The 25,044-nt window shown below is 42.5% G+C and overlaps 1 protein-coding gene across 4 annotated transcripts in view; it reads left to right on the top strand.

Moving 5' to 3' along the window:
• RAB30 (RAB30, member RAS oncogene family) overlaps window positions 1-25,044 on the top strand; it is an 83,720-nt gene that overhangs the window by 44,456 nt on the left and 14,220 nt on the right. For 2 of the 4 annotated variants that reach the window (XM_086678444.1, XM_086678445.1), the window contains exons 2-3: window positions 14,791-14,891; window positions 18,235-18,318. In XM_086678444.1, the coding sequence (XP_086534570.1) occupies window positions 14,799-14,891; window positions 18,235-18,318 (177 nt within the window). In that variant the 5' untranslated portion in view covers window positions 14,791-14,798. Of the gene's footprint in view, window positions 1-1,023; window positions 3,308-12,799; window positions 14,892-18,234; window positions 18,319-25,044 lie in introns of those variants that run through there. The other 2 variants (XM_086678446.1, XM_025929036.2) reach the window with 2 other exon arrangements.

Genomic DNA, 25,044 nt, shown 5'->3' with positions numbered 1-25,044 from the left:
GCACATTTAACGTGGCCGAAAGTGAACTCTTGACTTTGTCTCCACCTGAAACTTGTTCTTCCTTCAATCTTCCCAACCGCAGTAAGTGGTGCTATGTCCCCCCTCAGTGCTGAAGCCAATCTAGGCATTGCTTTTGATTTCTTTTTTTCTTCCCCATTATCATCCATTCCTTCAGCAAGTCTTATCTTCTCTGGCTTCAGAAACATTCCCAAATGTGCCTGCTTCCCACATCTCCACCATCAGCACCTTAGTCCAAGTCATATCATCCTCCACCTAGACCATGTGCAGTGACCCCCTAACTAGACTCCTTGCTTCTGCTTGTATCCACACCATTCATTATACCCTCCATTACAGAGATCAGAGAAATCTTTAAAACTGTTCATTAGTTTGTGCCACACTCCCTACCCGCCCCTTGTAGTTGGCCTCCCATTGCACTCAGAATGAAATCCACACTCCATGCCTTGGTGGACCAAGGTCTCTGGACCTGCCCCATGTCACTCACTCAGCCCTCTCCTCGTGGACTCAGCCTTACTGTGCTGGTTTGGTTCCTTGAACTTGCCAAGTCCATTCTCATTTTAGGGCCTTTGCCCTAGCTCTTCTTCAGCCTGAAATGCTCTTCTTCCAATATGCATGTGCTTGGTTCTTTCTTGCTCAAATCTCATTGTAAATATAGCCACATCAGAGAGGATTTCTCTGACATCCCACTCTAAAATTGCCGTCTAGGGGCGCCTGGGTGGTTCAGTCCATTAAGTGTCCGACTTTGGCTCAGGTCATGATCTCACAGTTCATGGGTTCAAACACGACGTTGGGCTCTGTACTGACAGTTCAGAGCCTGGAGCCTCCTTCAGATTCTGTGTCTCCCTCTCTCTTTGTCCATCCCCTGCTTGTTTTCTCTCTCTCTCTCTCTCTCTCAAAAATAAACATTAAAAAATTTAAAAAATAATAAAATTACTGTCTAGTCACTCCGTCCCTTCTTATTTTAATTCTCTACCTGTACTTGTTGCTATCTGATATTTTTCTTGTTCATTAATATATATGCTCATTTCTCCATTCATTCATTGCTCTGCTGCCCAACTGGAATGCATATTCTATGAAGTGGGGCAGCTCTGTTTGTTTATTGCTGTATCCTGTAGTCCTGGATCGGTACTTGCACATGGTAGATGCCCACTACCAATGAATGGGATGGGTGAGCATGTTTTCCTCATCTGTAGAATGGAGAGCCTAATACTTATGTCTCACAGTCGTTAAGGACTTACACTATCAAACTTGATAATGCATGTGAAGTGAATAGTTCTGTGCCCAGCGTATTATATTTAATGAATAGAAAATATATATATTTTTTAAGTTTATTTATTTATTCTGAGAGAGAGAGAAAGTGTGAGTGGGGGAGGGACAGAGACAGAGAGAGAGAGAGAGAATCCCAAGCAGGGTCTGCACTGTCAGCAGGAACCGTGAGATCATGACCTGAGTTGAAGTCAGATGCTAAACTGACTGAGCCACCCAGATGCCCCTAAAATATATTATTTTTTAAGCATCTGGCTTATTATAGATTTTCAACAAAGATTCATTCTCTTTCTTACAGTCCGGATCCCCGTAGTATTTTTGTATTGAGACAGTTTACACTCTGGACAAGGTGAAAGGTACTTCCCAATCAGCTATAACTCCACATTTTTTTTTCTGAAGAAAAGGTTTAAAAAGTACTGTTCAATGAATAGTTGACATCAGCTAGTTTAGAACCATTATCAATGTCACTTCTGTCCCCATCCCCTAATATACACAGAGACAACTGCATTACAACAAGGTTTGGCATTACAAACAAGGTTTCTCCTGGGAGATCATAATTTTCTTCTTCTCTTTGGTTATATGATCTTTTCCAATTAACTTTCCTTCGAGTCAGTGTTTTGGGATTTGACTTCCAAATCCTGGTGTTTAGGTTCTCTGAAAAGCTTTCCCACCTTTTGTGTGTTCTGATCAATATTTCTTTTGCATTTATTTAATAAGTATTTAGGGTCAACTGAGTGCCAGGAAATGGGGATACGGTTAAGAATTCATAGGGGCCTCTGTCTTTAAAGTCTAGTGGGGGAAACAGGATTCATAAATCAATGAGGATAATACAGTATCTATGAAGAGAGCCTGAATAGAAAATAGTGGAGGCACAGAGGAAGGAGTGGCTAATCCACATGGAAGAGGAAGGAAGGTTTCAGAAATCTATAGTTGCTCATCAGCCAACAAGGAGAGAATGGCTGTAGAGGAAAGGTGAGCAAAGGTGTGGAGGGATGAACCTGCCTTGGGGTCTGCCCTCTGGGAGCCTGGCATGGCTGTGTGATCACAGTGGCAGTGGTAACTCAAAGGTCACAGGAAATAGCTAGAAAGATGGGCAGGGCCTAGGTCATGGATGGCTCTGTATGCCCTGCTAGAGAAGTTGAACTTTCTCCAACAATAGCAATAACAGGAACAGCACTTAACATTTACTGAGTGCTTCCTATCTGCCAGACTTTATTCTTTGTTCTTTATTAATTATTTTAATATGCACCATAATCCTATGAGGTAGGTACTGTTATTATCCCTGTTTACAAATAAAGAAACACAGGTACCAAGAGGATAGGGATCCTGCCCAAGGCCGCTCAATACATAAAGGGCAGAGGCAGGACTCGGTCAGGCAGTTTGGCTCCAAAGTTTGCCCTCTTCAACAGGGCACTTTACTTCCTCTCACAGACAGCTTTGTGTGGGCAGCCGGGAGCCCCCGAGGAGATTTAAGTGTGGGATTGACATGGTCATGTTGTTGCAGTGGAATTACACTGCATCTTGTACATGGGTTAGTTGCTAAAAGCCTCTAAGGCAAAAAATACAGCTACCTTTCTCCTTGAAGTGAGGAGTATTTGAGCGAGGTTTCCCATGTCAGCAGTGGCGTCTCATGTCACACTTCGCCCAAGGCTGCAGCTTTTCCCCTAGCCTTGGGACAGAGGGCGGTCTCTGGTAGAATGCATGTAAGAGATGAATAGTTGGTTTGTGTGGAGAGGCCCTGTTGTTCAAAAAGCACAAAAGCATCACACTCCTGCAGAAACTGAGCCCCTCCGTAGCGACTGCCAGCTCAGCCTCCCCTCTCACTCTTGCCAGGGCCCACTCTCACATCATGGGCAGCAGAGCCCATGCGCTGCTTAGTGATTGTCCCTGTCTCCGTGTCTCTCCCCGGAGGAGTCCACGTGGCATGGAGGAAGAACAGGGCAGTTGCTGCCAAGGTATTAGAGGTTGGCCCCACTGAAGTCAGGACAGCTGGACTGGAGATGATATGAGAGATAAAAAGGAGGTAAAATATTTCAGACCTAATGACCAATTGGATTTGTTCCCTTCAAGCTTTTTTTCTGATCTGAAAACTTGGTACATCGTTGTATTTTTTGTCTTCCAAGTCTGGTAAAATTCCTTCTAAATTTCCCACTATGTCAGCCTCGGTAACACAGTATTCTCTCTGCTCCTGACCTGTGACTACTGAAATAAGCTTAAGAGTCTTCTGCAGGTGTTTATGGAACTTTGATCAATCCATCTATTGTGACAATGGTGCAATACGTCTGTTTTTTGCTGACAAACAGACATTGTGTTAGGTAAGTTCTCTTGAAAACACTTGAAAAACCCACTACTATGTTCTCTGGCAGGACTTTTGTTAAGTTCACTGATTATTTTTAAAAAATTGAACTGGGGCGCCTGGGTGGCGCAGTCGGTTAAGCGTCCGACTTCAGCCAGGTCACGATCTCGCAGTCCGGGAGTTCGAGCCCCGCGTCGGGCTCTGGGCTGATGGCTCAGAGCCTGGAGCCTATTTCCGATTCTGTGTCTCCCTCTCTCTCTCTGCCCCTCCCCCGTTCATGCTCTGTCTCTCTCTGTCCCAAAAATAAATAAACGTTGATAAAAAATTGAACTGATTTTATAACTGCTTTAAAGAAAACATTGGCATGATTATAGTGGTAAAAACCAAACCAAATCACCCAGTGCATAGGAAAAAGAGACAGGGAAGAGGAATGTGTCAAAATGCTGACAGGGATTGTGCTCTTTTTGGTAATTGATTTTCCTCTTTTCTGTGTTTTCCAACTTTTCAAAATATGTGTCTATGGTGCATGCAAAAACCTAAAAAAAAAAAAAAAATGGACAAAACTTAAAAAATAAAAAGCTCCCTGTAATCCCATAATCCTAACATGACATGCTCTTACTTTTAAAATATCCTTGTTCACATACATGCTTATTCTTCATAGTTGCACTCCTGACAAACGCAGTTTTGTGTATTCTTATTTTACAGCCTATTGTCAACATTATTTCATATTTCCACATAGTTTTCATAATTGGCATTTCTAATGGCTGTCCCACATTCCATGGTGTTGAAGTTCCATACTGAACTATCCCTTGTTGGACATTTGGATTGTTTCCAGTTCTTTTAGATAAGATGTAATCAACATTTTTGCACATTTAGCATTTTGAGTTTGTTCAGTTCTTTCCTTAAAGTGAATTCCCAGCAGTGAGCTCACAGCATGAAAGGTTTGAACTCTGTTACGGCTTTTGGTTTGTACCTAGTTAGAGCCTGTTTTCGAAGAAGAGCCAATTGAATGTGGATGGTCGCTAGCTGTGTACATGTGTGTCTGTCCCATGTTCCCTTCGCTAGTATTGAGCCTCTATGATATTTTAATAAGGTGTATTATTTCTGTCATGTTTATTGAAGAAAACTTTAAAAAAGATACATATAAAGAAGAAAACAAACTATCCATAATCCCATTACTCAGAGGGAAGCATTTTAAAATGTACTTCAAAGTATATATTTCATAATGTTACATCATGTGGCTCAAAAAATGCAAAACTGTAACCTCTTTTCTATTTTTGGATAGAGGCTTTACTTCTCTCTCCATTCTGAGGTCAATTCTAAGTAATATTGGAATGAACTTTCTTGTGAATAAATCTTTGTACACATCTTGGAATCATTCCTTAAGAAATTCCCAGAAGCAGAATTGTTGGATCAAAGAATATGATTGTTAAGGCTTTTGAAGAATATTGAAAACTTGCTGTTGAGGAAAGTTGTGCCAGTTTATATACTTCACCTGTTTAGAAGTCCATGGCAGGCTGATTGGGTAACAGCTAAGCCTTGGGCTGGTTCTGAGCCAGGTTGCTGTGGTAGGGACAAAGGTGGTGCCAAGGGGGAATTCGAGCTACATTTCTGACAGAACATCTGTAGGCACTGGTGACAGATGGCTGATGGCATGCTGTGTGTGTCTGTATGTCTTGGGGAGCCATGTTGAACGAGAGTTTCTACTCTATCTTTTTGCACAGGAATTTTCCAGGATGCAAATAATAAGATAATTTACAGGAAAGCACTTAGCAAAGTTGAGGTGCTCTATAGATGTAAAAGATTATTGTTAGTATTGGTAACTAAGAGATCTACCCCCCGTGCCCTTGGAACAGGGTGTTTCAAGGATGAAATGGCTGGTGTGTGTCATGTACATAGGCTCTAGACAAATAGTCATTCTCTTGAGTGACACAGGAACTAGGACAAACTTGAGAGACCAACCTGGGAGAATTCCTGTATTTTATTCTCACCCGCCTGAGTTCCAGAGCATGGGGACACTTGCTTCCCCTTCACTTTTTCTCATGCTTCCAGTGAGGAGGGAATCTGTTTAAACAGCTGCAGGAAGGGTCCAGCCTGGAATGACAGTCTTCTGGCAGAGAAGGAGACACCTCTGTCCTTGAAAGGCCTTGGGTCCCTAAGGCTGGGGGAAGTGCTTAGGCCCACTTGTGGGCTGCAGCCCTGCGCCCTGGCTGCCTGGCGGCGTGGGTATTGTGTGCTCAGCCTGGGGGAGGAGACTGAAGATGCCGGTAAGGAGGCCCTTCCGGTCCAGCCAAACAGGCGCAGGAAAGCTTCTGCAGAGGAAAGATTAGACACAGCCCCCAACTTAGAGAACACAGAGGGGAGGGCATTGGGACAAACCCCCAGAGCTCTTTGAGGGTGATATTGTTTACTGTTGGAGAAGGACAACGGAGGGAGCTCGGCCTGCTTGTGCAGATGGCGGCAGCTGCAAGTTGGGTCTGGAAAGGCCTTTTTTTAGATCAGTTCCACAAACATGTTTTGCATATAGAAACTCCCCACCTTGGAAAGGGATTAATGAGTGGGAAAGGTATCGTTCATTTCCCCAGGAAACAAGGTGCCAGTATTTACTGGCGCGTCCAAGACTCTTTGCCAAGCACCTGCGCCCCAGTGCTTTGGTACCAAACAACCTAGAGCTGCCTGGGGAGCTAACTGACTGGGGGCCCAAGTGGCTCTGTCGCAGTGGTCCTCCCTCCTCCTCTCACCTCTGAGGAAAATCAAATCTGTGCTCAGTACAGCGATGCTTTCTTACTATGGAAAGTGAAAGAGCGCACTTACTTCAGCAAGAGAATTCAGACATTTGCTTTGGTTAGTGCTGATGAAATGCTGTTTCATGGATTCACTTTCATTTCCCTTACATGCCTGGTTTCCCAGATCTATTGTGTATTTCTAGGAAATAGGAAAATATGAAAGGTAATATATACAAAGCATAAAATAAAATATTTCATTGTCTTTCTTTTTGAGAATGATATTGTGGCAATCTCAGGCCTGCCTTATTTTTATTTTTAGTTTTCACATGTATTAAAAAATATTCCCAAAGCCTGCTTTTGAGCTCTTTCTCATCCGCGGGTCCATGTCAGCCTCCCCTGGTGCTTAACACCTGTGGTCTTGCCCAGGAGGGATTTATGTTTGCAGGCCTTGTTTGTCCTGGAGATAGCTCTGATTTAGAGTCAGGGGACTGCCCAGGAGGGATTTATATTTGCAGGCCTTGTTTGTCCTGGAGATAGCTCTGATTTAGAGTCAGGGGACCCGTTGTGCATGCTTTTCTGGCTCTCTTGATCACATGCTGTATGGCCTGAGGCAAGTCACTCTTTGGATTCCAAGTCCCATTTCTGTAAAATGGGGAGAACAAGATAGGCTCCTCCCCCCTCCTCAGGAGGATTCTGTATCAGAGTGCAGTGAGTAATTTCTGAGCTGTAATACACGATACAGATGTGTGAGAGTTTTGTTTTTACTAGTGAAATAAACAGACTTGTTCTATCTATTTGGCTGTGATAGGATGGATGCTTGGTTTTGAAGGCAGTTGATATGAAAGAATGAATCCACCGTGTAGGAACTGAGTGCTGGGACCTGGAGAGAAAACCATGGCTCACACAAGGGCCTGGAAAGGCAACCCCTGAGGCTGGGTGGGGCTGGGTGGGGCATTCCTTCCCTGTCACGTGAAGGGATGCGGGCGGACAGACAAAGAGAAAGACAGAAAGATAGAAACAGAGCACCCCAAACAGATTTTTTTTTTTTTTAAAAGGACTTCTCTCACTGTTTTAGGAAAATCATCTTGCCTTTCCAGCACTACTGCAGACCAAATGGAAGGTCGGAACACAATTTGTTAAGAGCTGGAGGTTATCCTCTTTCCTAGAGCTGGATACTAGAGCCTCTCCAGAGGCAAACACTATTAGTAGTTTTCTTTTGTATCTTTCTGGAGATTTTTTTATGCTTATACAGATTAAATAACTGAATGTGCCCTTTTCATACTATACACACCATTTTCTACCTTGCCTCTTTCACTTAGTGCATCTTGCAGATGTCCACAGCAGGCTTCATGGTATATTGATGTATGGTTTTCATAATCTTACAACCATTTTCCTGCTGATGGACTTTCAGGTTGTTTTTCATATTTGTTAGTACAAATGTTGTAATGAATACCCTACTACATGTATCCTTGTACACATGTATTACATAACTAGGATAGATTCGGAGAGGTAGAACTGCTGGGTCTGAGGGTTTGTAATAGCCTTTTTAGTTTTAAATCAATATTGCCCTCCGTAGAGGTTGCATTGATTTACTTCCTACCAGTGGTATACCCATGCCCAATTTCTCCGTACCCTTTCCTATACAGAGTGAACTTTGCCAGTCTGAAATGAAAAACGGCTTCTGATTATGAATTTATTGTAGTTTTCATTATAAATTATAATCTTAATTGTCTAGAATTATAATTTAGAATTATAAATTAATTAGAGTTTGAATTTACTCTTAGGAGTAAAGCTGATCATTTCAAAAAAAATGTGTCATTTTTATTCCCCTGCTTGTAAACTATCTGCTCATGTCCTTTGTCCATTTTTTCTATTGATTTGTTCAATTTTTCTTATTGATTCATAGGATCTCTTTAAGCATTTAAGGAAATTAGCCCTTAGTTATATGTACTTCAGATATCTTAATCAGTTCATCTTTTATTCTGCCATGCAGCATTTTTTTTTTTTTTTTTTTTAGAGAGAGAGTGTGTGTGCACAAGTTGGGGGAGAGGAGCAAAGGGAGAGAGAGAGACAATCACAGAGCAAGCCCCATATTCAGCACGCGGCTGGAAGCAGGGCTCAGTCCCACAACCCAGGGATCATGACCTGAACTGAAATCAAGAGTCAATGCTTAACCAACTGAGACACCCAGGCACCCCATGCCATGCAGAATTTTTTTTTATTTATTTAGTCAAATTGGTCAATCTATTTATTTTATGGCCTTGATTTTGAGTAATTCTTAGAAAGCCTTCCCCACTTTAAGATTTTATATAGACCATGCTTTCTTTTAGTACTCTTATGTTTTCATTTTTCAAAATCTAAATCTTTAATCCATCTGGAATTTATTTTAGTATAAGGAATGAGATAGAGTTCCAACTTAATTTTTTCCCAGAAAGACGTGGGTTTTGAATCCTGGCAGTTTTACTCATTAGCTGTGTAATTTTGGTGGAGGCTTAGAGTTTCCTCTTCTGTAAGCTGGGGGTAATGATAATAGTACCTACCTCCTAGGGTTGTTGTGAGGATTAAATGAGTATGTACATGTAGAAGAGTATTTGGCACATAATAAGCATTGAATTAAGTTTCAGCTATTACTATTATTAACAATGATAGAATGTAAAATCCTTATATCCTAGGTGACTAGGATATAGAGGCCACCTTGCAAATCACTAGTGTGTGACTTAGGGTGACACTTTATTACCTAAACCATCAGTTTCCTCACTTGCATAACGAATGATAAGAACCAGCTCATGAGATTGTTGGCAGGTGCAGATTAGATCATGTCTGTGAAAGCATGTTGTAAACTGTAAAGGGCCACGTCAGAACACTGGAGATTATGGTCGGGTGCGTGAGGAGCAGCCATGGCACAGGTGGGTGTTTGACATCTCTGGCCAAGGAGAATGATAACTTGCAATAACATGAAATTAGCAGCTTATGTAAAGCAAGTAGGCTTGCAGCAGTTGATTATAGTAATGTTTAGTAATTGCCTTCTAGTAATTAAGCACTAACGAGCTTCCTGAGACAGAACCTTGTCAGAGTGAAAGATCAAATGCTTGCAACCCAGTGTCTACTTGAACATGGCACTAGGATATGCTGACGTGAGTGTCTTATTGAAGCATGGTCCTTGTCCTTAAGGATACTAGGGGCAGGGGTGCCTGGGTGGCGCAGTCGGTTAAGCGTCCGACTTCAGCCAGGTCACGATCTCGCGCTCCGTGAGTTCGAGCCCCGCGTCAGGCTCTGGGCTGACGGCTCAGAGCCTGGAGCCTGTTTCAGATTCTGTGTCTCCCTCTCTCTCTGCCCCTCCCCCGTTCATGCTCTGTCTCTCTCTGTCCCAAAAATAAATAAACGTTGAAAAAAAAATTTTTTTTTAAAAAAAAAAAGGATACTAGGGGCAGTAGATGTGTAGAGCACAGCTCCCTGGACCAGGCAGGCGTACATATGGAAATGTACTTAGAAAAAGGTCCACTGTGCCCTGGGATTGTCCAGAAGGGGGAGACTCACCTGCAGAACTCTGTGTGCCAGTCTGAACCTGGTCCCTGGAGTATGACTCAGATTATAAAATACCCAAGCTCAGTAATACCTTCAAATGTTACTTGTTGCCCTTTTTTATTCCTCCGTTTGTTGTTTTGGATTCATCAGGCTTATCTTGTTTCTGATGCCTTGTCAATCGCCCTCCACAGCTTCTGGGTACACATGATATTATGTTTGGGGCCTCTGTTTCTACTAGATCTGACTACTCAAGTTTTCTCTGGGTAGTATTGCCCAGTAAATTTGAATTTCAGATAAACAGCTAATAACTTTTTAGTAGAAGTATGTCCCATGCAATATTTGGAACAAACTTGTGTTAAAATTTATTTGTTGCTATCTGAAATTGAAATTTATCTGGGCCTGCCCTTCCCTTACCTCCCCTCCCCTCCCCTCCCTCCCCTCCCTCCCCTCCCCTCCCCTCCCTTCCTTTCCCTTTCCCTTTCCCTTTCCCTTTCCCTTTCCCTTTCCCTTTCCCTTTCCCTTTCCCTTTCCCTTTCCCTTTCCCTTTCCCTTTCCCTTTATTTATTTATTTTTTCATGTAGCAGCCCTACCTGGGTGGCAGCCCTGATTTCAGGTGCTATAAAATAACATTTACTTCACTGATGCTTCATGGAGCCCTAGTAGTGTGGAATTTTTTTTTTTGTTAAAAGGTGTTGGATGAGAAAAGAACTCTCAGCTACAATCACATATGGTAAATCCTGGGTCATTATGGGAATTTTTAGAACCTTTTAAATAATTTGTTTTAAGTTTATTTGTGGGAGAAAAAGAGAGAGAGGGAGGGATGGGGAGGGGCAAAGAGAGGGAGAGAGAGAATCCCAAGCAGATCCCATGCTGTCAGTGCAGAGCCCAATGTGGGGCTTGAAGTCATGAACCATGAGATCATGACCTGAGCTGAAACCAAGAGTTGGACACTTAACCGACTGAGCCACCCAGGCACCCCTAGAATCTTTTAAATCTTCAAGATTGAGTCATAGTATTTAGTATTTCTCAAAGTTTTGTCACTGTGAAGCTATCCTCCTGCCACCCCTTACTTGAGTATTTAGGGTCATGGGAATAAATGTTGAATGAATGCTGAGAGTCTTTGGTAATCAGTTTTGTTTGTAGACCATGTGTTCTGATTTTGGGTTTGGGGAAAATACCACTCTATAGAAAACAAAAAATTCTGCCTAATGTTATAATCGCTTTTGTTTTTAAAATCTATACATTTAAAAATCTATAAATGTATAGGTCAGTGTATATAAACAAAAAAACTAGAAGGATGTATACCAAAATGTTAACTATAATTATCCCCAGGCAGGGATGTGGTTAGGGAAAGAGATTATAAGTGATTTTCTCTTCCTTTTTGTTTGGCTGTATTTTCTGCAATCAGTATATGTAATGCTTGTCATATATAGCTCTAGTCATATGACATTTGATTATTATATTTTTTTAAATGTCACTTTCCATGCATTATCTTATTTGCCTCTCAAGCAACTCAGTGATAATAGATTCTGTTATCCCCATTTTATGGATGAGGAGACTTTACACAGCTCTTTAGCAGACCCACGTCTCTTGATGTCATTACCCATGCTGCCTCTTTGGTATGAGAGAATGGCAGCACACGCTGTCCTCAGAAGGGCTGTGGTGCCTCCTCACCCAACCCCCTCGGTTTACAGTTCAAGGTTGAGACCCTGAAAGCGAAAAGGACTTGAATGAGACATGTGGTTTTTGAACAAGGACAAGTCCCCCAAACTATCATTTTCTGGAGCAGGGCTGGGAGAGGGAATCAAGCCACTGTTTACCAGAAGCCTTGACTTTATCTGTTATACTGAGCCCAGAAGGGTGAGGGGAAAAATGTACTGATGTGCAATGGAGAATACAGTGTGTGTGTGTTTTTTTAAGGTCACTTTGATAAATGGTTTATGTTGCCAAGATCACATTGCTTTAGAATTTTTTTTTCTTTTCATAGTATACCTCATTTAACTGTGTCTTTTTTAAATGCATTTTTTTCTTTTCCTCATCTATTTTTCCTGTGAATCTTATTCACATATCCATTTATGTAGAGCTACTGTGGTGATTATGATGTTTGGGGTTTTGCGGGTTCATCTGAGTAGTGTTCCTGTTTATTGCCCCATGCCCAATACTTAGTTACATGGATGAATGAATTGTGGGAGTGGTATTTGGGGGAAAGTCAGGGTCCAGCTCCTCAAAGAGACCTGGGGTCAGAGGACACTGTGAAGAGTTGTGCTTGTGTGATCCGGAATCAGTGTGTGGCCCTATCAATGTGGCTGTGCTGCTTCGAGAGGAGGGAGATTCTAGAATATTGCAGCTCACAGGCATTGAGGGGTTCCATTCAGCTGAGCCTCCAGCCATTAGGACAGGTCCAGCAGTGCTGTCTACCACAGGGCAGGGGACAGCAGCATCCTACTTCAAGAGGAGCCAGGCTTTGGAGTCAGATGGATCAGGGTATGAATCCTGGTCCTAAGACCCACTAGTTGTGTGACTTCAGGATAACCTCTCTATGCCTCTGTTCCCTCCTCTGTAAGCTGGGGATGATAATAAAAACACCTCATAGGATTGTTGTGGGGATTAAATGAGTACGTACACATGGAAGAGTACCTGGCACGTCATAAGTACAAATAAGTGTCAACGACTATTATCATTAACAATGATACAACATAAAATCCCAAGAATAAGGACGCCTGGGTGGCTCAGTCGGTTAAGCGTCTGACTTTGGCTCAGGTCACGAGCTCATGGTTTGTGAGTTCGAGCCCCGCATTGGGCTCCGCATTGACAGTGCAGAGCCTGCTTGGGATTCTCTCTCTCCCTCTCTCTCTGCCCTTCCCCCCTGTCTCCTGCTCTCTCTCTTTAGATAAAAAAAGAGAGTTGTCAGTTGGCAATGAAGGCAGAAGCCAGACCATGGAAAACAGTTGTTATATTGAGGAGTTTGGATGACTAAAGAGCCAAATTCTATCCTCAGGGATTTCCATGAATTCCTTCAAGCATTACAACTCTGTGATATAGGTGTTATTAGCCCCATTTTGTTAATGGGGAAGTTGAGGCTCCAAAAAATTTTCACTTATCCAGAGGCATAGACTTAGAAGATAGTAGAGCCAGGATTTGAACCTAGTTCTCTCTGGCTCCAAAGCTAGAGTTCTTTTGATGGCAACCTATGCCTTCTGAACTTGAACTCTGGCTATTAGCTTTATGACTTCAGACTACCCTCAGTTTAGTCACCTGTAAAATAGGTAACATTAATAAATGCCAGCCTCAGAGACTTGTAAAGACAAATGAAAATACATCTAAAATGCCAAGAATAGTGCCTGGCATATTAGCGAATTCCACAACGGGGGACCCTTGACAGAGAAGCGTTTTTCCTTCACAGGCCCGGTGAACTGAGAGAAAACCCCATGAGCTGCCATATGCATGTTGGCCTGGTTGTCGGTCATCTTTCCAAGGATGAGTTAAGACCCACATAGAAATCATCTCTGCACATAGGGAATCTCCTCCCCCTAGCTACTTGACAAGTCTCAGTGGCGTGGCCTCTCTTTCGACCCTGCAGCCCCGTAGCCATTTGAGCTTCAGCTCTGCTGGTAGGCATGATCCTGAGGCTTTCTTCAGCTCTCCCAAGCACCCTTCCCCTCATGGGCTCAATGGGTGTCCTTTTCCTCTTCTTCCGGAGTCCACCAGGCCTGCTCTTCCTGCACCTTATGAAATGAGCTTCACTGCTGGTTTGAAATATATTTGACTTTGTGGTTGTTGTTTGACTTTTCTCACACTAGTCTCCATGGCAGAGCCTGTCTCATCTCTGTTTCCTACCATAGTTAGCCCAGTGCTATAGTAGGTACCCAATAGATTATAATGGTTTTCACCAGGATAGAGCTTTGTGGATACCAAGACTCTTCTGTACAGTTAAAAAAAAAAATCTTTACAACTGTCCTCTGAAGTAGACACAGCATGTAGTATTCTTTTCAGCACAGTTGGAGAAATTAAGGCCTACACTCAAGCATTAGGCCTACTAATTAACTTTTTAATTCTACAGAGTAGACATTTACTAAATATAACTGTCCCATGCATGGGCTAGGAAATAGAGCCAAAAGATATAATCCCTTCCCTCAAGGATGAAGCAGACACTTAGTTTTAGGACAGAGGGATGATGAAAATGTTTCAATTTATTTGGAGGAGAGCAGCAAAAAATTCAGAGAGAAAGAGATGCTTGCATTGAGCTTTACAGGATTGACTTGGTGGCACAGAAAGGGCAGGAGGGAGGGGATTCCGGGCAGAGGGAGTGACACGTGCCACAGCCCATAGGAATGAGGAGCCAGGCACCTTGGAAGGTACTGCGGTGTCAGCCTGGCTGGCAGGAGGCTCTGCGGTGGTGGCAGGGGAAGATGGCGATAACTCCCTCGGTTAAGACTCCAAGACATCCAGGACTTACCGGGGACTGAGAGGTTTGTTCCTAGTTCCTTCCCTTCATTCAGTCTCCCAGTCACTTGGCATTCTTCCCAGAGGCACATACCGCATGTGCATAAACCACCTAGAAGCTTTGGATGGGCTCTCTTTTGTCCCTGCTTCCTTGCACTCCCAGCTCATCTGCACATGGGTTTGTAATCTCCTTTCCATGCTGAAAGAAAACAGATCTTGCTACATGAGTGACCTGTGACCTGACAACTTAGCAGAATAAAGGTTACCAGGTGAAAGGCCATTGGTATCATTTCCGCTCTGTGGCATGAGGTAACCGCGAAGGAGTAAAGTTCATCTGTGACCAGACACCTGTGTTCCTGTCTCACTGGCAAGATCACCGTTAAACTGAAGAGCATTAAATTGCTCTTCGAATGAGTCAGATCCCTTGTTCCCGAGGAGACGAGCCTGGCGCAGCTTGAGCTCTGTGGGCAAGTCTGACCAGGCCTCATCTCACTCTTGCCTGTGTTTGCCTTGCAGCTGTGTAAATGAGTATGGAAGATTATGATTTCCTGTTTAAAATTGTTTTAATTGGCAATGCTGGTGTGGGGAAGACGTGCCTAGTCCGACGATTCACTCAGGTAAGAGAACTTGGAAGTCCAGAGTTGGGTTTCTCAGCCCAGCCTAAGAGGATGGGTGAGCGGTCCCAGTGCCGGCTTCTTGGCTGCTGGTTCTTAATGTGACCTTTGTGCACCAGCTCTTGTAGCCTAGGTCAGAGTTTTGGAAACCATCTCAGGGGAGCATGGCTCTCTGGGTGCACCAATCAGTCCTCCCCACACTCTTGTTGCTTCCTTTGTGAAAGGGGCAAGTGGTTTTGCTTTTGGTGTGCTATTCAAAACAGATTATTAGATTAAAAATAGATTATCACTTAAGAATCTAAACGTGTTAACCAAATGAATCTGGACCTCAGACTAAACCTAAATACTAATTAAACATTTTTTTCTTTTTATTTATTTATTTATTTATTTATTTATTTTTTGAGAGAGAGTGTGCACGCATGAGCAGGGGAGGGGCAGAGAGAAGGAGAGACAGAATCCCAAGCAGGCTCCACACCATCAGTGCAGAGCCCGATGCAGGGCTTGAACTTACAAACTGTGAGATCATGACCTGAACCGTGATCAAGAGTCGGATGTTTAACTGACTGTGCCACCCAGGAGCCCCTAAATATTAATTTTTTAAAAACTCAAATACAAATTAAGCCAATCAATCCCTTGCCTATGCCCTCTCATATCCTCCTAGGCAAGTGAGTGAGTCATTTTGGTTTAGAACCAAATATGCTGATGTTTTGAAGTCTATTAAATGGGAGTGAAATGAGAACAGTGAAGGACTATTTGAACGAAATTAAATGTTCCCTCTGGATTGAGTCCTTATCGTATGATCTAAGTACAAGTTCCCATCAGGGCTGCTGCCCTTTTGAGAATTACTGCCAGAGATTATATGCCTGTTTTTGTACAGAAATGAGTGAGAAATCATTCTGAAGTTGGCCTTCTTTTGTATTTTCCTTGAAAAAATATGAACGGCATCCTTTTCAGGATTATGATGCAGGCATCTTGCATTTTTTCATAAAATGCCAGTTGGGAAAGCTGAGACTAGCTGTGCTAAGGCATAGGACAGCTGGATGCCCTGGAAAGAGCACCAGCTTGAGTGTGGAGACTCGGGTCCTAGTCCCCACTCTGCGCTGGCCCATCCTGTGGGCCTGGATAAGTTACCTCCCCTGCTGGGCCTCCCTGCCACACGTAAGGGACCTGGTGATCTCTGAGGCCACTTCCAGCTCTGACAGTCTGTGGTTCTCTGCAGAACTGGAGAGACAGATTGGATAACACAGACGGCTTTAGGGCATAATCACCTTTGGAAATGCCAGGGATTTTCCCATGGTAAATGAACACGGAATAGAACTCATGCTTTTTACTAAGTCTGGGCCCGGTGAAATCAAAAGTAAGAAGCTACCAGGCATCTGGGCTTAGTCAGCCGCTGTGGCGTTATACTGGAAACTCCAACTGGTTTTACTTCCGCCTAACGGTAATCTTTTCTGCTTTGGCAGGAGGACAAGACTGCAGAGTTGTAGAAGAGTTTTTAGTACCTTTATCAAAATTTCCTTTGACCTTGTTTTATTACTGAAATATCCCTTAGAGATTATTCAGCCTATTCCTCTCATAACACAGATGAAAAACTGAGGTCTACAGGGACAAAGGACCTCTTAGCATCATACGTCATGTTAGTGGCAACGATAGGATTAGAACCCAGGTCTCCTGCTTCTCAGCCTGGTCGTTTTTATTTTCTGTGTCCTAACCTCTGAGACCATAGGAATATGGCTTTTGTCTTTAAACTTTGTCATTAAAGGTAAAATGCTTCCATTTTTGAACATTAATTTTTACCAATAAGCACAACTACCCCTTTCTTTTCTCTCTACTTTTTACACCCACCCCATGCCCCAGACCCTTAACTCCTCCCAAAAGTAACATTCCCTAGAGAGGATTATGTTTGGTTTTGTTATTTGGTAGGCAGTTAAAATGAATTGGATTCAGCTGTTTTTGAGGCATGAGGAATTGGGGAACAAAATGATGGGGGAGATGCTGGGAAGGATCTGCTTTATTTTTTTGGCATTTATTAGACAGCAAAACAGCTGGAGTGATAAACTCGAAGCTTGGCAGCCTTGTGTTTGAGCCAAACTAAAATAGAAGAAAATTGATTCAATATTTGTAAGTAAAGTTATGAATGTTTATATTTACATCTTTTGCAGACATGCAGTGGAATATTTTCTATGGGTTTGAAGCTCAGTCTTCTAAGTTCAAACTTTAATTAAAGAACTCTCCTGTTAGGGAATAGACTTAATTAAAGATGCCCCAATCTTAGCTGCCAGAGCTAATAAAGTCCATTTTACTTTAATTTCTGGCAATTCTGGAATAGAAGTGGAGAGGGAATGGGACTAGGTGCAGAGCTCTTCCTTAATAGAATTCCTTCCCACCTCCAGGTCCCTCCCTGAGCCTCTAGGAAATATTGTATACCAGTAACGCACATTGTACGTGTAATTTCGCTAAAATGGTATCTTTTTAGTTCACCTTTCAGTTTGAGGTACCGCTTTTTTTTTTTTTTTTTTTTTTTTTTTTTTTTTTTTTTGCTTTGTTTTCTTTTGAAATGCTTGCATCAGCCTCAAACCCACTGAATTTAAGACCCAGAGAAGGGGACTCGTTTGCCTAGGACCACACAGAGAACCTCCGGGCTCCCAGTTTAATGTTCTTCCTACTACACTTTCTCCCTGAATTTTATTTTCTGTGATTATCTTCCAAGTGTCATGGGCCCTGATCTCATGGAATTCTATATGTGTGGTACAATGCACTAAGGGAAATTGTTATCACCCTCAGGGCAGAGGGAAATCCAAAAGCTTCACTATCTCGTTCATGTTTCTTGTAGTGAGTTCCTGTTTGCTTTTTCATGTTGCTTGTCCACCCCCGTGACTGTCCATGCCCTAGACCAATAACCAGTTTTAATCTTCCTGGAATTTACCTCTTTGGGAGCACTATCCTTTTTGCCCCTCTTCCAACAATCCTGATCTCATCCTGATGGCTTCATGCTCCTCGGTCTTACCCTTGTGTCTGACTTTTGCTTCAGTCTTTGAAATCAGGGCCCCCACCACTTCTCCGTTCTCTCCCTTCACCCCTCTTTCTCCCCCTTTTGCATCCCCCTTTCAGTTTCTTTGTTCTTTTAGCATTCCTCTCTCCACCTTCTCCCTCCTTCCTCCTCCCCTCATACATACATACAAAATCAAATTAAACAAGGCTCCCCTGACACTAACCAGAGTTCTCTTTTCTTCCAGTTAACTCAGCCAAAGGAAGGGGCTGGTGATGGATAGCGAGCGGGGAGAGGGGAGAACATTTCATTTAGTTGAAAGATTTGCTTAATTATTTTCCTTTATTTCCTCTTTAGGGTCTTTTCCCTCCAGGGCAAGGAGCCACGATTGGAGTTGATTTTATGATTAAGACAGTGGAGATTAATGGTGAAAAAGTAAAGGTAAGATGCTAAGTGTTCAATCAGGATTTCATTGTGCTATGTGAGAGGAAGTAGTGTTTTCATAACATTTATTAAATCTCCTAATCAAATCCCTCATTGAAAATAATATACTCAGCCATGGAAACTTATTTCTAAACAGAGTTCTTCTATTCCCTTTGTAGATGTTGTGTTTATTCTTAAGAACAGCAGCCCCATGAAAGAGCCTGCTGATTCCCACTTTGGTTATGGGTCATTCGGTCATATGCATCACTTATTGGAGTTATTGTGTCTCCCACCATAACCCTATTTGTAACAGGGGAGAAATTCTAAGTGAGGGGTCCAGGAAGGATCCACTATCTCCCTTTTCCTCTCTGTGGCCTTCCGGACTGTTGGGTACCTGTAAGAACCATGGTATGTCTAGTAACCAGGAGAAGGGAGGTAGTGTTTATTGACCTAATATGTCAGTCATATTATTGACCTAACATTCATATTTAACTTAGTTCTTACCGTAACCCCTGTGAGGTAAGTGGCAAATTACCTTCCTTTTATAGGTTTCAGAGAGATTGAGCAACTTATCCATGGCTACACAGGAAGGAAGGGAGGTAGGCGATCTGAACTACTTTTGCAAGCCGGTGATCCACTGCCTCCCTGGGGTCTCCTCTGCTATGCAAAAAGAGGGGGATGAAGGCACAATAGGCCTGTCACCTTGAAGCAAGGAAAGGAGGAAGGTGATGGGAAGAAATGTGGAATAACATTGAATTATATGGAAAGAGGGTAGAGAGGCTGATGGTTGGCTCTGTGCTCTACCTGCCCCTCAGAGTTAGTGAAATTCCACTGTCACATCTTTCAGAGCTGAGTCCCATGGTGAGAAGCAGTGACCCATAAACAGCCAAATGAAAACTGCGGCATCAGAATTCCAACTAGATCTCACTTAAGCATCCCAAGTTTGAATCCATGTCTCTTGCATCCTTCTCCCATATATACCTGCACTCCTGCCTTCAAATGCCTCGGGAAGGGCAGAGAAGCTCCAGGGTGCTCTTGCAGCATTTCAGAGATACACAGTGAAGTGTTTAGGGTGAGGTTCCTGAGGGGGGGCAGAGCTATCCCACTTCTCTTCCAGCCCTGACTCCTCAAAGTGGTTCCTTAGGCAGAGGCGTCCACATCAAATACAATAGTGAATGGAGAACTGGGGGCGCTGGAAAACAAAGCAGGGTGTGAAACCCATGTAAATGCCAACCAGAAAGCTCAGAAAAGCAGTGCATTGGGGTGGGGAGAAGGAGCTAGGGTGTGCGAGTAGGAAGGAGACAAGAGTGTGTGTCCAGGGAGTATTGGCAGAAGAGCCAATTTTAAGTACTATTCCAGCCGAGTGGAGGTGATGGCCACCCCTAGGAGTTGAGTAAGGATAACTAGTGTTTCAAGCATTTTACTTCCAGATGTTTGGGTTTCCTATTCATATACACATAAATGTGTGAATTCATTCCTTTGACCACAAATGCTATGTGCCAAGCCCTGGGAATGAATAGGGGTGAATATTCATTTCCCCACTGTGATCCCCACTGTTAAAGAACAGGCTTTTTTTTTTTTTCTGAATCCCCAGGTTTAGGTATTGCATTTATTCCATTTTCTACAAACCATAAGCTCATTGTTACGTGCTTATTATACTCAGCTAAAATCCATCTTTTCATAACATCTAACTCTACCATGAGACCACAGGCTCCCCAAGAACGAGGTTTGTGTCTTACTCATCTCTGTATCCATGGCATAGTTCCTATCCTGTTACCTCTCCTGGCCCCTAGAACTTCACCTTTAAACAGTAAGAGTTGGGGGCACCTGGGTGGCTCGGTTGGTTAAGCATCTGACTTCAGCTCAGTTTATGATCTCACCATTGGTGAGTTTGACCCATGCATCGGGCTCTGTGCTGACAGCTCAGAGCCTAGAGCCTGCTTCAGAATCTGTGTGTGTGTCTCTCTCTCTCTCTGCCCCTCCCCCACTTGCACTCTGTCTCTCTCTGTATCTCAAAAATAAACATTAAAATAAAAAAATAAACAGTAAGAGATTTAATCTTCCAAATGCAGTCCTAATTAATTTGTTTGAGTTTTTTTCTAGCCATTTATATAGAATCAAGATCTAAAATAATGCTCTGAGAGTGGTGCCTGGTGGCTCAGTTGGTTGGGTATTCAACTCTTGATTTCAGCTCACAGTAGTGACATTGGGCCCTGCATTGGGCTCTGCACTGGGCATGGAGCCTGCTTAAGATTCCTTCTCTCCCTCTCCCTTCATCTTTCCCTTCTTTTCCTTGCTGGTGTGTGCATGCACACTCTCAAAACAAAAATAAAAATAATAAAATAAATGACCTTCTTCAACCACATTAATCCAAGGGCCTCATTAACACATGGATACAAAAAAAAAAAATAACACGGGGATACATGAGGAGCAACTTCTTCAGTCTTTCAGTAGAAGAAGGAAGAGCTGCCCAAACTTCCCTAGGGAAAGAGTTTTTGTCTTACTGTTATCCTTGTTCTTTAATGTTTACCGAATACCTCTTCTTGGTGATGTTTAAGTGTCGTTTTGCAGGTAGTGTGAAGGCTTTCTTAGAACCTCGTAAGTCAGTGGAAAAGAGAATCTACGGGTAGTTTGTGCAGGATCACCTGCCTGGTGAGTGCCAGGGCAGCACCACAACCTAGGTCTCTTTCCTGACTTTCCATCACCCCGCCTCAGCCTCCCCTATTAAGGCTCATTCCTTCTAGGATAGCCTCCAGGACTGAAGGCAGGAAATCAAAGGTATTAGAAAAATTCTTGTGGCTGTTAAGCCTTAGTGCCAAGTCAGTAAAGGCAAAGTTGAGGCCCTTCCTTAAAGTGGTCTGCACCTGGGTAACTTGGCTGAGCATCTCATTTGGGCTCAGGTCATGATCTCACGGTTTGTGAATTCAAGCCCCACATCAGGCTTGCTACTATCAGTGCAGAGCCCTCTTTGGATCCTCTCTGCCCTTTCCCTGCTAGCATACACACATGTTCTCCCTCAAAAACAAATACATAGAAAGAAAGAAAGAAAGAAAGAAAGAAAGAAAGGAAGGAAGGAAGGAAGGAAGGAAGGAAGGAAGGAAGGAAGGAAGGAAGGAAGGAAAGAAAGAAAGAGAGGTCTGCATTTTGCAAATGACCTTGAGTAGAAAATGGGATGAAAACAGATGTAGAATTTTCTCCTATCCTTTTTTTTATCAGTCTATCATAAATAAATGAGTAACAAACAAAGCTTTAAGCTCAGACTACAACATTTTAACTTTAGGAGATTAATTATAATATAAATAGAAGAGTTACTATCTTTGTGTCAGGTATATATTACATAGATAAGAAAGTCTTTTGTTTTTTAATTTTATTTAAGTCCAAGTTAGTTAACATATAGTATAATAATGATTTCTGGAGTAGAATTTAGTGATTCATCACTTACATATGACCCCCAGTGCTCATCCCAACAAATGCCCTCCTTAATGCCCATCGCCCATTTAGCCCATCCCCCAACCTAACACCTCACCAGCAACCCTCAGTTTGTTCTCTATATTTAAGAGTCTCTTATGATTTGTCTCCCTCTCTGTTTTCATCTTATTTTTGCTTCCCTTCCCCTATGTTCATCTGTTTTGTTTCTTAAATTCAACATATGAGTGAAATCATATGATATTTGTCTTTCTCTGACTGACTTACTTTGCTTAGAATAATACACTCTAGTTCCATCCACATTGTTGCAAATGGCAAGTTTTCATTTTTTTTTTTTAATGTTTATTTATTTTTGAGAGAGAGACAGTGCAAGTGGGGAAGGGGCAGAGAGAGAGGGAGACAGAATCCGAAGCAGGCTCCAGGCTCTGAGCTGTCAGGACACAGCCTGACGTGTGAACTGCTAGATCATGACCTGAGCCAAAGTCAGACACTCAACCGACTGAGCCACCCAGAGGCCTGAAGATTTCATTCTTTTTGATCACCAAGTAATATTCCACGGCATATATATATATATATATATATATATATATATATATATATATACACACACCACATCTTCTTTATCCATTCATCCATCAATGGACATTTGGACTCTTTCCATAATTTGGCTATTGTCAGTAGCCAATGAACATCCATTCATCCATATATCCATCCTGTAGTATAGTAGATAATATGCACCAAGAATAGGTAAAGCATTTTTGCCCTGTAGGAACTCGTAGTCAGCTAGCTCAAACATTTTATGTGTGAAACCTTCCTTAATATCCTACTAATCATTTAAGCAGCATTAATCAGTCCTTTCTTTTGATTCCATAATCCTTTGTTCATCCAGGTAGCCATTATTTAATTGTGTCTACCATGTACCTTGTACCCTGTTAGGAAAGCACACTGGAGTATAAGGTTCAATAAGAGACAGCCCTTGCCCTTAAAGTACTGAGTCTAGAAAAGAGGCACACCTATGACTACAATACATTATTGAAACAGTGAGACAATAGAGATAAGTAGTAGTGCAAAGAAGAGTGGAGATGAACAGTGTAGCCCCATGCTGGACATGAAGGTGGTTAGAAAGCCCATGACTGAACTGTTGAGAACATACTGACAGCATGAGACAAAAACTAGGAGGCACTCTCTCCTGCTGACACCTCTGTAATAGGACATCTCCTATTTTATTATGGTTACTTTTCTAGGTTTGTCCTCCCTGTAGACTGTTTGCTCTTTGAGATTGGGCATTATGTTTTATTTGTCTTGAGATCCTCCCTGCACCTATCATAGCAGCGGGCATATATTAATGACGCAGAAATGCTGAAAAGGAACAAATGAGTTGTAGAGAAAATAGTGAAACCGAACTGAATGATGAAGGCAGTGGAATATGGATATCCTTAAAAATCAACTCTGAAGCTAGAAACAGACAGCCCCCTATGAGAAAGCAGCATATTATCTTGGCAAGGCCATACAATCACTATTCTAGAAAATATTTCAGTGGTTTTTAACTCTCAAAGCTGTTCTCAAGATGTGCCAATCATGAGAACATACTGATATCTAATGATTGACAGTATTAAATTCAATAACAAGTGTTTCTCAAGGCTCATTGTAGCATTAAAATAATAGTCTGTTGTTCTAAGACACATCCTGGCAGAGGGGAACCATGTCCCTAGGTTTGAAGCAGAGCAGAGAAATAGCTTTTGTCCCAGCAAAAGCCATAACATCTGTATGGTTGCCTTCAGCACACAGACTTTCATGTACATCATGAAAAGCAGCTGCGACTTCAGATCAAAGGAGAGCCTTGTGCCCCTGTTTGGGGGCAGGGACCGCCAGTCCCTCATTAGTCTCCTGAGGGAAACTGGTATGAACAGAGGGTGACACCAACTGACTCATCATCTCTGGATGCAGATGTATATTTAAATCAGTCTCTGGGGGCAAAGGCAGCATGGTGGTGGAATGTGTCCGCACCTGGGAATGAGAAGGTCTGGAGTCCGAGCCCCAGCTTTGTGAGTAACCAGTTAAAAGGTGGAGGGCAGGCATAAACTTGCCTACCTCACTGGGTTGTTGTAAAGATTAAAGGAGACCTGTAATAAATATTTGAATGTTTGGGGTGCCTGGGTGGCTCAGTCAGTTAAGCGTTTGATTCTTGATTTCAGCTCAGATCATAATGTCATGGTTTGTGAGTTCGAGCCCCTCATTGGGCTCTGCACTGATGACATGGAGCCTGCTTGGGATTCTCTCTCCCTCTATCTCTGTCCCTTCCCTGATCATGCTGTATCTCTCTCTCTCTCTCTCTCTGAAAAAATAAACAAACATTTTTTAAAAACCTATTATTACAAATAAATGATTTGAGTGTGTCAGGCGTCATGAGGAAGAATTACAGGGTGGGGTGTGGGAGGAAATATGTGGGGATTGGAGGTTGGGTATGGGCAACCTGACCTAATCTGAACATTCCAGAAGGTGTTCCCTGAGGAAATGATGTTCTCTTAATGGGAGTGAATGCCTTTTGTGAGATAAGGTTTATGCATTTAGAAGGGAACATTCTTACTATTGCTGATGTTATTCCTCAAGGCCTTGTGCATTGTTCTAGAGAGCTGTTCTCTTGGCAGCCTTCTCTGTGCAGAGAAATCCAGGGAGACGGGATGTTTACTCTCTTCTTTGTTATTAGAAAATGTGAACTTTCAGTAGGCTTGCATATTACTGATTCCTTTTTCTAAAGAAACTACTGAAACCCAGAGATTAAGTGACTTGTCCAAGATCTCAGTGCTTCAAAGGGGTGGAGGGAAATTATTTTCTCTATCCGCCATGGCACTGTTTCTGTTTTCATTAACAAAGATAATATCTTAATAGATGCATTGAATTTTGAACTGGGAAAGGTGGTTGAGGTTGGATGTTCTCCTGCTTCAGTTGCTGACTGAAGTGCCAACTATCATAGAATGACAGTCTGCCCTGTATCCTGATGTTTGTAATATGTTGTTGTGGTCAAGAACATGAACTCTGGGACCACAAAGCCTGCTTAAATTGGCTCTGGAATATACTGGCTGTGACACCCTGAACAAGTTATTTAATCTCTCTGTGCCTCAGTTTCTTCGTGTGAGAAATGGATATGGTAATAGTACCTACTTCATCGAGTTGTTACATGTAAAATGCCTAGAGCTTGACACATAATAAATGCTCAGTAAGTTTTTTTTAAAAGGATAAAAGAAATTCTTGGGTAACAAAACAAATGAAAAGCCTAAAACAAAAAAACAAAGCAAGCCCCTCTCCCTAACCAGGCAT

This window comes from Puma concolor, chromosome D1, assembly GCF_028749965.1.
Source record: "Puma concolor isolate L17-30 chromosome D1, mPumCon1.1.hap2, whole genome shotgun sequence".
NCBI lineage: Eukaryota > Metazoa > Chordata > Mammalia > Carnivora > Felidae > Puma > Puma concolor.
This window is presented reverse-complemented; position numbering and strand designations above follow the sequence as displayed.